Consider the following 14,761-nt stretch of genomic DNA (forward strand, 5'->3'; position numbering starts at 1 on the left):
ATTTGGACTTAACACAAAAAATTAAAATATCTCATTAATAATTTTTGTATTCATTATAAATTTACATGAAAATATTTTGGATATACTGGGTTAAAAATTTATTGTTAAAATTGGTTTCACCTGTTTCTTTTTATGCTAATGTGCTTACAGAAGATTCTGAATTTGATTTTCATCCTATTCCTACTGGACAGCACTGCCATAGACCAAGGAGTTTTATACCGGGTTGCTGTATTCAGAAAAAAGCCTCAGCACTGGGAGAGGCAGTGTGGATTTACAGCATAGGTATCTATCTTGTCATTCAATCCCAAGTTCCTTATCTAATAAATGCAATGCAATAACCATGCCTATCTCACGGGTTTAATGCAAGGATTAAATGCCAGTGTGTGAAAAGTACTTACTACAGGGCTGGCAAGCACTCAATAGCTGTTAGATTCCATTTACGTTAGATAGGAAGTGAATTTGATAATGGTGATGATGTTATGATGACACTGATCAGAAAAATTTTAGGCCCGTGCTTGCTAAGATCCATTTCAGCAGGAGTAAACTTCTAGCTGGTGTATATGATAAGAACGTTCTTGAAGACGTTAAAGGAGAGGATTCTTTTCTGATTCCCAACATCAGGAATAGCAGGGTTTTATTTAGTGGCTGGTTTGCTTTTATTTGATTAAAGAATAATGTTTAGCTCATAGTGATGGCTAATAGAAAGCTTAGAAACAGGTTTGCAAATTCAAATGCTACAGGGTCAATAACCATGGGTGAAGTTAATTGACTGTATTTTTGAATCATAGTTACTAGTTGCATATTAAATAGTTAGAATATTTTATACTTCCAAAAAAATAAAATAAGCTTCCTACTATTTTTTCCTGGAACAAGACCCTATTCATCTTTCACTTATTTTGCTTTTCGTAAAGACATAGGTATAGGGCTTCCCTGGTGGCGCAGTGGTTGAGAATCCACCTGCCAATGCAGGGGACACGGGTCTGAGCCCTGGTCCAGGAAGATCCCACATGCTGTGGAGCAACTAAGCCCGTGCACCACAACCACTGAGCTTGTGCTCTAGAGCCTGCGAGCCACAACTACTGAGCCCACACACCACAACTACTGAAGCCCACGCGCCTAGAGCCCATGCTCCGCAACAAGAGAAGCCACCGCAGTGAGAAGCCTGTGCACCGCAACCAAGAGTAGCCCCTGCTCGCCACAACTGGAGAAAGCCTGCACGCAACAGTGAAGACCCAACACAGCCAAAAATAAATAAATACATTTATAAAAACAAGACAAAAAAACCCGAAAAAAACTACATAGGTACAGAGAAACATTTCTTTGTTGTGATAAAAAGAGCCAAATATTGTGATAGATGGCAGCCCACGCTGACTTCAGAATCAGGCCAACCTAACCACAGGAGTGATCAGACCCAAGTCAGACCACAGCACGAATTCCCCAGCTACAACAAATTCCGTGTAAATATTCTTTAGCGCCAGCTGATTCTGCCATGCAGAACACAGGCCCGGGTTGGTCATATCTTCAGAAATTGCAGCAATCCACAATTTACGTCAATCCTCCCCATTTTAAAACATTCAAACTCTTAAAGAAGTTGTGCCGAAAATTTCCTGGTGGTCCAGTGGTTGGGACTCCGTGCTTTCACTGCCTAGGACCCTGGTTCAATCCCCGGTTGGGGAACTAAGAGCCCATAAGCCACATGGCATGGCAAAAAAAAAAAAAAAAAAAAGGTGTGCCCAGATGAACATGTCTGTAAGCCAGTTTGCAGTCTGCCTTTGACGGTGACTTTTGGCCCCATGGGAAGTATTAGTCAGGGAGTTCTAATAAACGTTTTTCTATCAGCCTCATTCCTACCTCTACCTTATGTCTACACCTTTGTTCCCTCAAAAATATTGCTTCTAATTCTTGTAACTGGAGTACGTATAAATCAACCAAGAAATTTCAATAGTGAAATACATGATAAGGGAGTCACAACACTCCCAAGTAGGCTGGCACTGAGAGTGCAGAGTGAGTTAAACACCCACGTGTGCACACATGTAAACTACAGTTGTTTCCTTCTCTTAGAAAGAATGTGCAGGGAATGACTACTGTGAAAGATGCCCAGATATACTGGCAGCAAGCAAATCCTTTAGATTGTAAAATAAATCTTTAAAAGTAAGATTTTTTTTAACAGAAATGCTATTGAGGTGAAAAAAGTGAAAAAAGTAGGATCCAGTATTAAGTATCCCCCATGATTTAGCAATACATAAAAGTATATTAGAGCTACAAAAACACTAGAAATGCAAACTTTTGACACTGGTTATCTCTGGGTAGTGGGAATTTAGGATTATTTTTCTTTCTTCTTTGTATTCTTCTGCACTCTCCACATTTTCTTTTTTTTTTTTCTTTTTGGATGAGCACATATTGATTTTATAGTCAGAAAAAACATGTGAAAATACTATTTTTCTGACCACCAATAAAAAGTAAATATCCAGGTGATTTAAGCTAGGGTGACAGTTTTATTTGAACCCTCTTGGTAATTTGAAGGGACAAAAATATTCATTTGGCTTGAGTGATTTACAAGATTATCTCATTTCCCCAATTCCCTTTTTCTCATAATCACAAAACAAGTGATGAACTATAAATTGATCAGGAGGGAGACCCTGGATAGCTGAGAGTCAAAGGCTTTATAATTTATTAAACAATTGGTATATCAGACTTTCTACGGAAAACCCTATCGCTTTCACACTTTAAAAACAAGAAAAGAAACAAGAGAGACTTTCAATCTGTATTCTATCTGCTATCCCAGCCAAAATGCCAGGGTACTTTTTTTTCTCCACTCCAAAATAGATATTTCTCATTCCTTATGGAAATACTGACATAAATATTTTATACAGTTATCTTCTGCCTACAAATGCTGCAGGATACCATAAGGTTCGTCTTTTCAATAAAACACTTTATTGCAAGCACAGTTGGATTCTCTTTGGCCCAGCCTTTAACTTGAGCAACAGAACTCCAAGAGGAAAGGACTTCCGCAGAGCGCTTGGTTTCTACTAATTTTTAAAGCAGTATCAAATCCTATATTTCTAAATGTAGCCCACTTTCATTGAAAAAGTGAAACAGATGTTGCCTTGCATCTAGAAGTATTTTTAGCAAGAGAATGTGTTTTTAGAAAGCTGAGAGCAAACGAGGAACGTTTTAACACCCATTATTTATAAACGGACATATTTCTTTATGGAGAAACTCATATTTATACCTACTATGAGAATGATATGCAGAATAATAATGTTTCCGCAATGACTATATTTATGAAAGTTTAAAATGTTGAATGGATGACCTTCTTTGATTGCCGAAATTCTCTACAAAATGAACACAGGATAGTTTGCCTTCCTGACTTAAGACATTATGAACTGCAGAGGATTATATTTCCATATAAAATCTTGCTATCTGCTGAGTATTAAATATGACAGTGGCACTTTTGACATGCAGCATATTCCTGCAAGGATGAAAATGAATTTTTAAAAATCTGTTTATGCCAGCCACTTAAGTGTCAGCTGATGTTAACTTGGGGCATCTACAGTTTTACTCACCTCTAAAAGGTCAAAGCCACCATTATCCTATTACTGACACTCTAAACTGTCCATTTTCACTCTTGGTTATCCAATTTAGGTACAGGAAAATGTAGAGTTTCGATATTGTCTGGGATGATGACTATTTTCTAGGTGTCTGGGATTGACCCATTGTGTCTGCACTGACTATCACTCATCAAGACGGAGAGGTATAGGGCTTCCCCGGTGGCGCAGTGGTTGAGAGTCCGCCTGCCGATGCAGGGGACACGGGTTCGTGCCCCGGTCCGGGAAGATCCCACATGCCGCGGAGCGGCTGGGCCCGTGAGCCATGGCCGCTGAGCCTGCGCGTCCGGAGCCTGTGCTCCGCGGCGGGAGAGGCCACAACAGTGAGAGGCCCGCGTACCGCAAAAAAAAAAAAAAAGAAAAAAAAGACGGAGAGGTATAAGGCATACACATGAAGGGGAATAACGCTTGATTGTCATCACAAAGATAACAATGGAGAAAATCTATGGTATGTAATAACATACCCCCAGTCTTTCTTACAGTCAAATATCTGTATGACCTAATACCTCAATTAAAAAGAAAAATACCAACATGTCATACTCACTACATAAGTACTGCTCCTCTGTCAGCACTATTAATGCAATATATCTGTCAAGCTTTATTAAAATTATTTTTGATGTGTATCTTGGCTCATAAACCTCCTCAGTGCCTGATATTGCCTCAGGGAATGTCCTTGTAACATTGAATCTCTGAAGATGGGACAATAAAAGAAAAATCCTCCAAACTTTCAAGTTCAGCTATGATATCACACAGCCTGCAACGTCTCCTGTCAGCACGCTGAACGCGCTTTTGCACGTGAAAGTAATTACAGCAAAAGACTATTGTTCAAACCTTGTTTCACAGAACCTTCTGGTAGAAAAAGCATACGCGCATTCAGAGATAATTATCCAAGAACAGAGTCAGCACTGACATTGGGATAAACTGTTAGGTCCGTTGTTCTTTATGAAGCCATTTTAGAAGCAGCATCCTTTGAGTTACAGCAATAGTTTTAATCTTGGTCCTTTTTTATTTGTGTTGTACCTTAATTGGCACATTTCACCCGTGGATGTTCCCTATTAGTAACAAAGACGTCTGCTTGTCACCCACGTCTTCCATGGCCCCAGAGGAATTCTTGTACTTGCAGGGCACAGGCAAACAGCAGACATGCCAATCAAAGTGGATTTATGAGAGCCCATCATGGTTGGAAACGTAGAGAAAGCACCCCAGGGGAAGAAAGTTAGGGCAGGGAGGCACAAAGAGGGGTAAAGGGAGGCTGAATACAGAAGGAAAAAGCTCAAACACACCAACAGAATCAATCAATATACGTTCACTATTTTCCTATCCTTAGCACTGTTCTGGAATAGTACATTTCAAACTATCTGTTTGAGGCTCAAAGGATCTGGACAGGCTTTGGCTGGCTGTTTGATTTTTCCCAGGATGTCACGACCTGATATCTAATCCTCAAGAGCATAACTAAGACGCACCTCACGCCAAGGAGACACACCGTGCAAGTTCAACAACATTTAAGAAGAGTCAACTGGTGGGGTCTTGGATGTTGGGGCAATGTGAAATTGCTATCAAGATTTTTTAAATGCCTTTAATTTTTGTACTTGTTGCAGAACCGTACAGTCTGCTCATGGATGGGCTCCAGTCCATGGACCATGCTTTGTTCAGCCTGTTCTAGAAAGTACAGGGGCAGAAGAGTTAACTTCTCAACCAATTAAAACCACTCTAGTCAAACTGCACTTGCTAAAGTTAGTAGCATCCTTATGGCCAAATCAAAGGTCTATTTTCTCTGCCCCTCCCATTTGACTATCTATGACATTTGATGCTGTTGATTACCCTATTTCTTGAGTGCCTCTCTCCCTCTACTTTCAGGACAATATGCTTTGGGTCATTTGTCTTCCTTTAGTGTATCCTCTTTTTTTTTTTTTTTTTGCAGTATGCGGGCCTCTCACTGTCGTGGCCTCTCCCGTTGTGGAGCACAGGCTCCGGACGCACAGGCTCAGCGGCCATGACTCATGGGCCCAGCCGCTCCGCGGCATGTGGGATCTTCCCGGACCGGGGCACGAACCCGTGTCCCCTGCATCGGCAGGCGGACTCTCAACCACTGCGCCACCAGGGAAGCCCTGCTGTATCCTCTTTAAATATTTATACTCCCTGATGTTTCATCTGATCCCGTTCTCTATTTTCTCCAGCTAAATGTGACTGTCCTTTGCCAACAAACATTTCTGTGTTGGTGCTCCTCAAACCAGTCAGCAGGCAGACAACTGTTACTAAATGGGAACAAATAGCATGCCAGGAAATGTGCTTGGTGCTGGGGAAACAATCTGAGAAGACACACCATATTTATACCCTGCCTGTTTGTTCCTTTGTTTCTCCAGATGCATGCTCCACTCCACTCCACCTGCTTGGACTCAGGTCTCATCACCGCTCACCTGGGCAATGACAATAGTTTCCATCCCTGCACCCACCATCAGTTTCCCCCACTCCAGTTTATCATCTCCATGAACGATCTTTCACAAGTAAAAATCTGACCACATATTTGCCTTTTGAAAAATCTTAGCTATCACCTCTTGGCCTATGCAGTGTCCTTCGAATTCCTTAGCTTGAAATATAAAGCTCAAATAATACGATCCAGATCTACCTCCTGGCCTCATCTCCACAAAAACAGGACCTTCCGTGGCTCATGCCTTTGAACCTGCTGGGTCCCTGGCAAGAAAGCCCTAGATCTTTTCTTCTTCTGTGAGACTCTATTCATTCTGTAAGTCCAAGTCTGACTATAATCTACTCTAAGGTGCCTTTTCCAGTTTCCCAAGGCAAAGGGAAGCATGCATTTCTCTTGATTCACATAGCATTTTACCCACACCTCTATCTTCATCCTAATCCTTTGTGCCGCACTGAAACTTTTACACCTCTATCTCTTTTGGATAGACTGTGATTTCCTCAAGGACAATGCTGTTCATTGTTATTTCCTGTTTCTTACAGAACAATGCCCAATGAATAGCAGGTACTCAGCACATTTGCCTCTCAAACGTAGTGGAATGCTTTTAAGCAAAGAAAGACAGACATCATATGGTATTACTTATATGCAGAATCTAAAAAAATGATAAAAATGAACTTATTTACAAAACAGAAGTAGACTCACAGACACAGAAAACAAACTTATGGTTACCAAAGGGGATAGTGGGGGGGTGATAAATTAGGAGTTTGGCATTAACATATGCACACTCCTATATATAAAATAGGTAAACAACAAAGACCTACTGTATAGTACAGGGAACTTTACTTAATATCGTAATAACCTATAAAGGAAAAGAATCTGAAAAAGAATATATATATGTCCGTATGTATAACTGAATCACTTTGCTGTACACTTGAAACTAACACAACATTGCAAATTGACTATACGTCAATTAAAAAAAAGAAAGGTTACTTTTTAATTATGCAGGCAAAATAGACAAGCACAAAATCATTAGTGAAATAGGCCGTTTTTATTCAAGGGTTCCTTTAGGTTTTCCAGTCTTATCTCTGCCTGTTCACTGTCTTGTACTTCATGCCTCAGGAATACCACACGCTTGCAGCTCCCTGCACACATCTGTGGTTTCACGCTGTGCGTCTGCTGAGTTGTTGTCTCTGTCTGAAGCACGCTCCCCTATGCCAGGTGCCCTCGTCATCTGTCCCAATGCCCAGGCATCCTTCAACACATCATTCAGCATCTATATCCCTGAAAGTTTCCCTGCACTCCAAGGTTAAGCTAGGTGACTCTTCTCTCTGTTCCCAAAACATCTATTGCAGAATGCTCACATTAGATACTGACATTATTTGTTTCTGTCTCTCTCCCAATCAGTACTTGCAAGTACTTTAATTTGCTTAGTCTTTGTATCTTAAGAACCTATCAACAGTACTTGACGTATAAAACACACGGAACTAATGCTTATTGATGAGGCATGAGCTAAATTGCCACAATGGCTCCACTTTTACAAGAATCCACATTTGGATCAAATGACTGTTGAGCTATTATAACCACCCATCTTGGACTGTAGGGGAGAGAAAGATTACACCTGTTAGGTATGTTCATAACTGTGGTTCCCAAACTTGTTCCAGCTATGTTACATTGACATACCCCTTACCTTCTCCTTTCATTATGAATAAAACTTCAAACCTAGGTTCAACGGGGAGAAATGTACTCATTTTAATGGAATTCCAAAAGATAGTATAATTTTAAATAAAATAACCTAACAGGCATAGGTTATTAGAAACAGACACAAGCTACGAAAAGACTAAAAAGAAAGGATACACAAATAGCTTTTAGTGCACTGGAAATAAATGGCTTCGTTCTCCTCAATTTTCACTCTGTTAACTATTTTCCAAAATTACACACCAAAGCTAGGCATTCTGCAAGAGAATTTAAAATTAGTAAGAAAGATTTCATTCATTGTTTTAATCAAAGTAACCAAATTGTTTTCATCAAAATGGGACCTCAGCTCTTAGTCCTCTGGAGTCCTCTATAGAACACCATATGCTACTCATCAGGGTAGATGCTCTTTTCTTCCGCTGAAACCTGGACTTCCTCACACTCTTGTGATTTCCAGAGCTTATCACAGCACCTGGACCGTGGTAAAATTCATACATTTCCGATGAATTATATTAATAAGCTATTTTTGTTGTTTTGGCCTCATGTACTAATGTTATTTTGTTACTATTTTTTATCATGATATTATTTATTGATTAATGGCAAAGTGCTTTCTAAATATAATATAATGCCCACACCATCATCATAAAACAGCAAGCATATATTATTTATGCTGACTTAAAAGTTGTAAACGTATTATTGATAATTTCAAAAGGTTTACCTATTCTTCCTAACATTGTATGTTATTGAACTAACCTACACTGGATAATCATCAATTACAGAAGAGAATACACTGACCACAAAAGAAATAAAAAAAGCTTTCATTCACCTAAGGCCTCTTCATGGTCTTTTTCATTTCAGGATGACTCTAAAAAAATTAACTCCAATCAAAAGATCACCACAAAAAAAAAAAAAAAAAAAAAAAACCACAGAAGGAGCAAAACAAATCATTCAGGTGACAGGTACAACAGATGGTCTTCCTTTATATCTTAAATTCTATCTCAGAAGCAAACAGCTAAATAGAATACCATTTCCCTTGTAAACTATATCCACGGCAAATCCTTCAGAATGGTTTTCCATTTTGATCAGAGAATGTTCTGAATGGATGTATTTCATAGGCTTCAGTTCATCAAATTTGATGATAAATTTTTTCAGCCTCATAATCTATCAACTACATTTATTGAAAATTGACTCTCTGCTTATTGCTTTCTAGGCACACATTGTTAATTCAAGACTGTTTACTCAGCTGGATGGACCAGTTAAGAGGATCTCCATGCAAAGATACTATTATGGGTAGCAGACATAAGCAGGTGACTGTTGATAAAAATATTCTGGTCTTAGCTAAAGCCAGACATTCTTTTCAAAGTCACGACCCACAAGGCAGAAATAATTTAGATAAGAAAATAGATAGAAAATAGTTAGATAGGCAGATAGATAGAAACATAGATAGAGATAAATGACAGTATTTGGCAATAGTTCAAGTCCTATGGATTCCAATTCCATTACCTTCCTAATTTGTCTGGAATGAATCCATGAAATGATTTTCATAGTTGAAGTGGTTGCTACTGACACAATTTACAGATTTTCCTCATAGAAGTCACTTTTATTAAAGCAAAAAGATATGAAAGTCATGTCTGCTTTGTTTAAATGGAATCAAGATGGACCAGTGAAGACACTTAAGTCACTTGCCTTCATGATGAAAACTGGAAGCTCAGTCTAAGCAGACAACTGTTACTATCTCTACTCAGCCTTCTTTCTGTTCGTCACAGTGCTAGGCGAGCCTCAGAGGGACTGCTGGCACCCAAGTTCCCATTCACGAATGGGTATATATAGGGGGGTAAAGGTGGTGCTTTAAAAAAGGGACCATGCTAAAGAAAATAGCCTGGATCCTTTCTCTCAAGACCACTATATTATCAAAATGTGCTTTTATGTTCATTTTAGAGCTTTGTCTCCCATGCCTACTTGGTATCATTTAGCGCAGGATGGAACATGGAAAGTGAATGGTCAAATCCACAAACAGCAGTAAGTCTGATAAACCACTGAGGCTAGCTCAGGGACTTGATCATATCTACAGAGATGGAAAGAATCATAGATGAACAATGGTGAAGTCTCTCCCATTTTAATCTCTTTCATTAAAAAAATTTTAAACCTGCACACACACACAGCACGGAACTTAAGAAACAGTATGTTACTGATAACTGTGGAAACCTCTGAATCTCTCTCCTTTATAATACCTCCAAACCTAATCCTTAGAGGTAATTACCATCTGATGTTTGTGCTTAACATTTTAAAGTTTTCTTCAGAGTTTTACCACATATATTGTATTTTAATTCCTAAATGATGTATTGCTTAGTTTTACATTTTTAAACTTTATATAAATGGTATATATTCTTTGGTGATTTTATTTATTTTTTTTATCTCAAAATGAGATTTCTGCAGTTGATTCATCCATACATGTGGCTATAGTTCACTTATTTTCAATGCTCCATAGAATTTCGTGGTGTGAAGAGATCACCATTTATGCAGATGGGACATTTGTGATATTTCTACTTTTTATGTTATTGTAAAAAGGCTGCTATGAATCCTACACATATATCTGTACACATGTGAAACAGTACTCAACAGGGGTAGAGTTGCAATTTTAAGATATGCATGTATTCAACAGCACAGGTATTTTCAAATAATTATTTAACATTAACTTGCTCCATCCAAAGCCTGGAAAAAGACAATGTTCCTATCTGAGATGGCAAGAGTAAGTTTTCAAAATAGTTATGTTGACGTTGACAAATTAGTCCTCCATTTTTCTGGTAAGGAAATTCCCCAAACGTTGTGTCAAAACATTTGTGTCAAACTGCTGTGTTTTGCCAAAGAGCTAAATTTTCCCGTCAAAACAGTTAATTAGAAGCTATTAATGATGCCTTCCTAGATTTAAGAAGCCATTGTAAGAGAAGAGAGAAACTGGAGGAAAAAATTATCCCCCAAGCCAAGGTGCGGGAGATAAGGAAGTTTGTGGATCGCTATTTGGGAATTTTGCCTTGAATTCCTTAACTCTTCTGCAGTCATTTCACAAACTCTAACTCACTCAGTTAACAGACAACAGGGAAACTTCTGATATATGAAGGGCTAAACGTCCAACACAATTCTTGCTTCTCCTCTTAATATAGTTAGTCTTGTAATATTTTATTCTTATCACAGAGAATGGTTTGGGTGCCGTAAGTCATCATCATAAGCACCCAAATGGTACTAGCAGATCTGTATCTGATTTAGTCAGCTACAGACCATCTGGTAATCATTAGGTGAGAAAGTTCACTGATAAAATACTTAAATCCCTGAGTCATAAATTATTTGAGAAAAAATTGCTTAGCTTCTTTTAAACCAAGGCTATATATCCACATCCAGCTCTCTCTCTCTCTCTCTCCATCCATCCATCCATCCACCCATCCATCCATCCATCCATCCATCTACCCACTAGAAGGCAGTGACCAGATGTCAGCATGGGATTTATGATTTGAGTAGATTAGGGCTAATGAAACTCAGGTCAGAAAAGCTAATATCTGCATAGAACGGTAAACATTCATAGTTACACGACCACAAACTACATTGCAAACCCACAGCAGCTGTTCTACAAATGAATGTTGGTCACGAAGAAATCAAGGGAAGAAAGATCTCAGGGTTGCTGAGTATATCTCTCCTCACATCTGGTAAAAAACTAAAGGTCATACTCTACTGATGGTTGGTCCATGATATCAACCTCTACCATGAAGGTGGACACGTTAGATTTTGGTACACAAAGACCTCAGAATAAGGCAGTCAGGGAATGACAAAGGGGAGGTGCCATTTCCAGGCTGTTGTTAATGCCGTCCTCTGAGAAACAGGAGAGACAGTCAGTCAGTCAGCAGCAACCTCTCCTCTGGCTTTTTAGATGCTTTGATAGAAAATATTCTCTTACCTCATTGAGACCTCCCCAGACCAAAATATATGCACTTAATCATTATTCACACTCAGGAAGACTCTACATAAACAATCAGGAATATTGTATATATTAATCCATGCCTTGAATTTCTTACCTCACATTTCTCATTCTTCAATAAAAGCAAAGACTTCAATTTGAAGTCACTAGACATTTTTTTAAACAAAATCTATCTCTCAAGAATATATGGAATATATATTTATTTCTTATATCTACCTATATTACACAGACTTTCCCAGATAATCGTATTTCCTCTTATTACTCCACCTGGCCAACTCCTTATTAATCTACTTTTGGGGTTCTATTTCCTTTGGTATCTAGAATATTGTTGATTTTCAAGAAAAAAATTGTTTTTAACATCAAAGTTATAGGCCCTTTATATTACTCAATCCCTTGTGATTATCCTTGTCAGAGCATTCTTCCAAATAATCTTTCCATACGCTCAAGTAAACTTTTTAAGAATTGATAATTAAAAAAATGGATTGCTATGAATTTTACAAACAGAGCCACAGAGAAACATTTTTAAGGGTATATACATCTTGATACCAAGATGTAAATACTGAGGAGATTAAAGTGGGGAAAAAAGAAACATGCCAGGATGGTACTAATAGTTATAAAAAATATGTGGCTCTTTGGCACGACCCTGCAGTAAGAAAGTAATATTTAGCAATAATCTTTGTACAAACATGACCTTCTTGGGGTGACATAATACCAGGCTTCTGTTATCTATTGTTTTAACTTTACCTCTTAAAGTAATCATCTTTCAGTTTATTTGTTGGACTGCCCTCATAAATGGGCAAGCTCATCTCATAAGAGCAGGTGAATGTCAAGGAAGAATTTAAACGAAGGCATATATCCTCTACACAGGAAACACTCAATGTTTTAAAAACAGCAGTGGAAAAAAAACCCCTTGCAGTAAAGGTTTAGAGACATCCTCAAGGAAGGGCACAGACGTGTGTTAGTGATTTATCTTTCTCATAAGCCCAACGCAATACACGGCATTGAATTGCAAAGATAATGGATAAGAAAAAGAATTCTCCGCCAGATTCTACACTTTGCATTCATTAGTCCTCCCTAATCCAGTTCTACAGGTGTCAGCTCTTCTTTTACTAGTAAGGAATTCGGCCACTTTGACAAGGGTGATGAAGAAGAAATGCCAGGTGCTGGTGTTTGGAGCAACAACTTGCCTCCACTTGCCAGCGCCATAAGACTGTCTCCTTGGGACTTCCTAGAGGATTATAACCTCCGGATGGACTGCTTCATGAGTATTTATCATCCTTAAAACTGATCAGAAACGCCAGGTGGTCATGGTTACAAGACACCTGTTTTCGCGCATTTTTTGATAAAAGCTTCTCTGCTGAATTGCTGATAAATATTGACATTATGTTTCAAACCACACGCAATGGCTTGAAATCCTGGCTTCTCTCACACAAAGAATTAAGCTTTAACATTTAGCTGATTTCTCTAAGAGCAAGAACCACTGTGAGAACTTTTACCTTGAATTTCTTTTTTAAACATTGATTTTAAAAACAAACAAACAATCAAACAAAGAGAAAGGCCAATTAGAAAGACAGTAGATTTTCAATTACCTTGGAAACTCGATTTGCAACTTCTCTGCCCACGGTCAGCCCCTGGACAAATGTCCGAGCAGCAATGAAGGCGCGAGTGACCTGAATTTTCAGCTTCCGGGGAACATCTCCGAATGGCTTCAGCTGGTCTGTGTATTTGCTCACGCACTCCAGGTAGTCCTCGCTGAAGTGATACTGTGGGTTGATAAGCTGAAACATTCGTTCCAGGAGCCGAGCCCAGAAGTCATTGAGCATCTCCTCCAGATTCACATTGCCCCCGGTGTAGTATCTTTTTAGCTCTGTGAAGAGGTCCTGGAACACTTCCGAATTCTGCATGTACAGCATGCCATAGGTCCGTACAAACATATCATTTAGTGACTTCTCTGCATTTTCCAGAAGCTCTCGGAAAAATTCTGCAGATAAAACAAGAAAGCGGTCATAAATTAGCAAGCTCTAGGAAGTCCAAGACATCTACTTACCTTAGAAACAACTGCTTCTAATGGTTATTTTCACAGAAAAAATTGTACCCTGTGATTAAGGTATCAATGAACTGATAATATTTTAAATGAGATTTGACCTACATCTATGATCTTCTCTGAGTCAAAGAAAACAGAAGATCATGGGATTCTGTCTGAAAGAACATCCATTAACATTAGGAATCTACCATTTAATACTCCTCCAAAAAGGTTCAATTATATTTCCATTTATTGTTAATTTTAGAAAATCCTATGGTTTCATATTAACTCAAATCAGAATATGTGGCTAAGTACTGTCATTAATATAATAATAAATGCATAAGTGATAAAAACATTTGCTCCAGTCTATTTACAAATCTGTTCTACCACCAAATTCAATTAAATTGCTTTTATTTGGAAAAGTTCATAAATGGGATATTCAAATTAATGTAATATTTGGACTCTTTGTAGTTGCTATATATAGCAATCAATTATCAGTGTTTAGAGATTCATAATGCAATTAAATGCACTTAATGCCGAGGCTATAGTAAACATAATTTAGGCTGCCATAATGCATAAGAAAGTTATGAATTACCATGCATTATTATCATATGCTATCACTATCATTTTACAGCACTTGAATAAAATATAGGCATTTGGGCTTTCCAGTTAAGAGGTTCTAAATGAAAAAGTGTCTACCAAGAAATGACCTCTTCCATCCTGCAGTAGCACTTGAGTGTTTCTGGGAGTAGTAGTAGGCAAAAAAAAAATAGGATGGCAAAAACAACGTCCCTGGGTACTGGTAGGTCCTCATATTAGTCTCCCTCAAGACACAGTGCAGGGCTTCCCTGGTGGCGCAGTGCTTGAGAGTCCGCCTGCCGATGCAGGAGACGCGGGTTCGTGCCCCGTTTCGGGAAGATCCCACATGCCGCGGAGCGGCTGGGCCCGTGAGCCATGGCCACTGAGCCTGCGCGTCCGGAGCCTGTGCTCCGCAAATGGGAGAGGCCACGACAGTGAGAGGCCCGCATAACGCAAGAAAAAAAAAA

The 14,761-nt window shown here is 38.8% G+C and overlaps 1 protein-coding gene across 1 annotated transcript in view; it reads right to left on the reverse strand.

Moving 5' to 3' along the window:
- The window catches only part of GPC6 (glypican 6), a 1,088,719-nt gene that overhangs the window by 533,554 nt on the left and 540,404 nt on the right, over positions 1-14,761 (reverse strand). Inside the window, exon 3 of the mRNA XM_007456378.1 lies at positions 13,282-13,673. Coding sequence (XP_007456440.1) covers positions 13,282-13,673 — 392 coding nt within the window. The remainder of the gene's footprint in view (positions 1-13,281; positions 13,674-14,761) is intronic.

This window comes from Lipotes vexillifer, unplaced genomic scaffold (assembly GCF_000442215.2).
Source record: "Lipotes vexillifer unplaced genomic scaffold, Lipotes_vexillifer_v1.1 scaffold154, whole genome shotgun sequence".
Taxonomy (NCBI): Eukaryota; Metazoa; Chordata; class Mammalia; order Artiodactyla; family Lipotidae; genus Lipotes; species Lipotes vexillifer.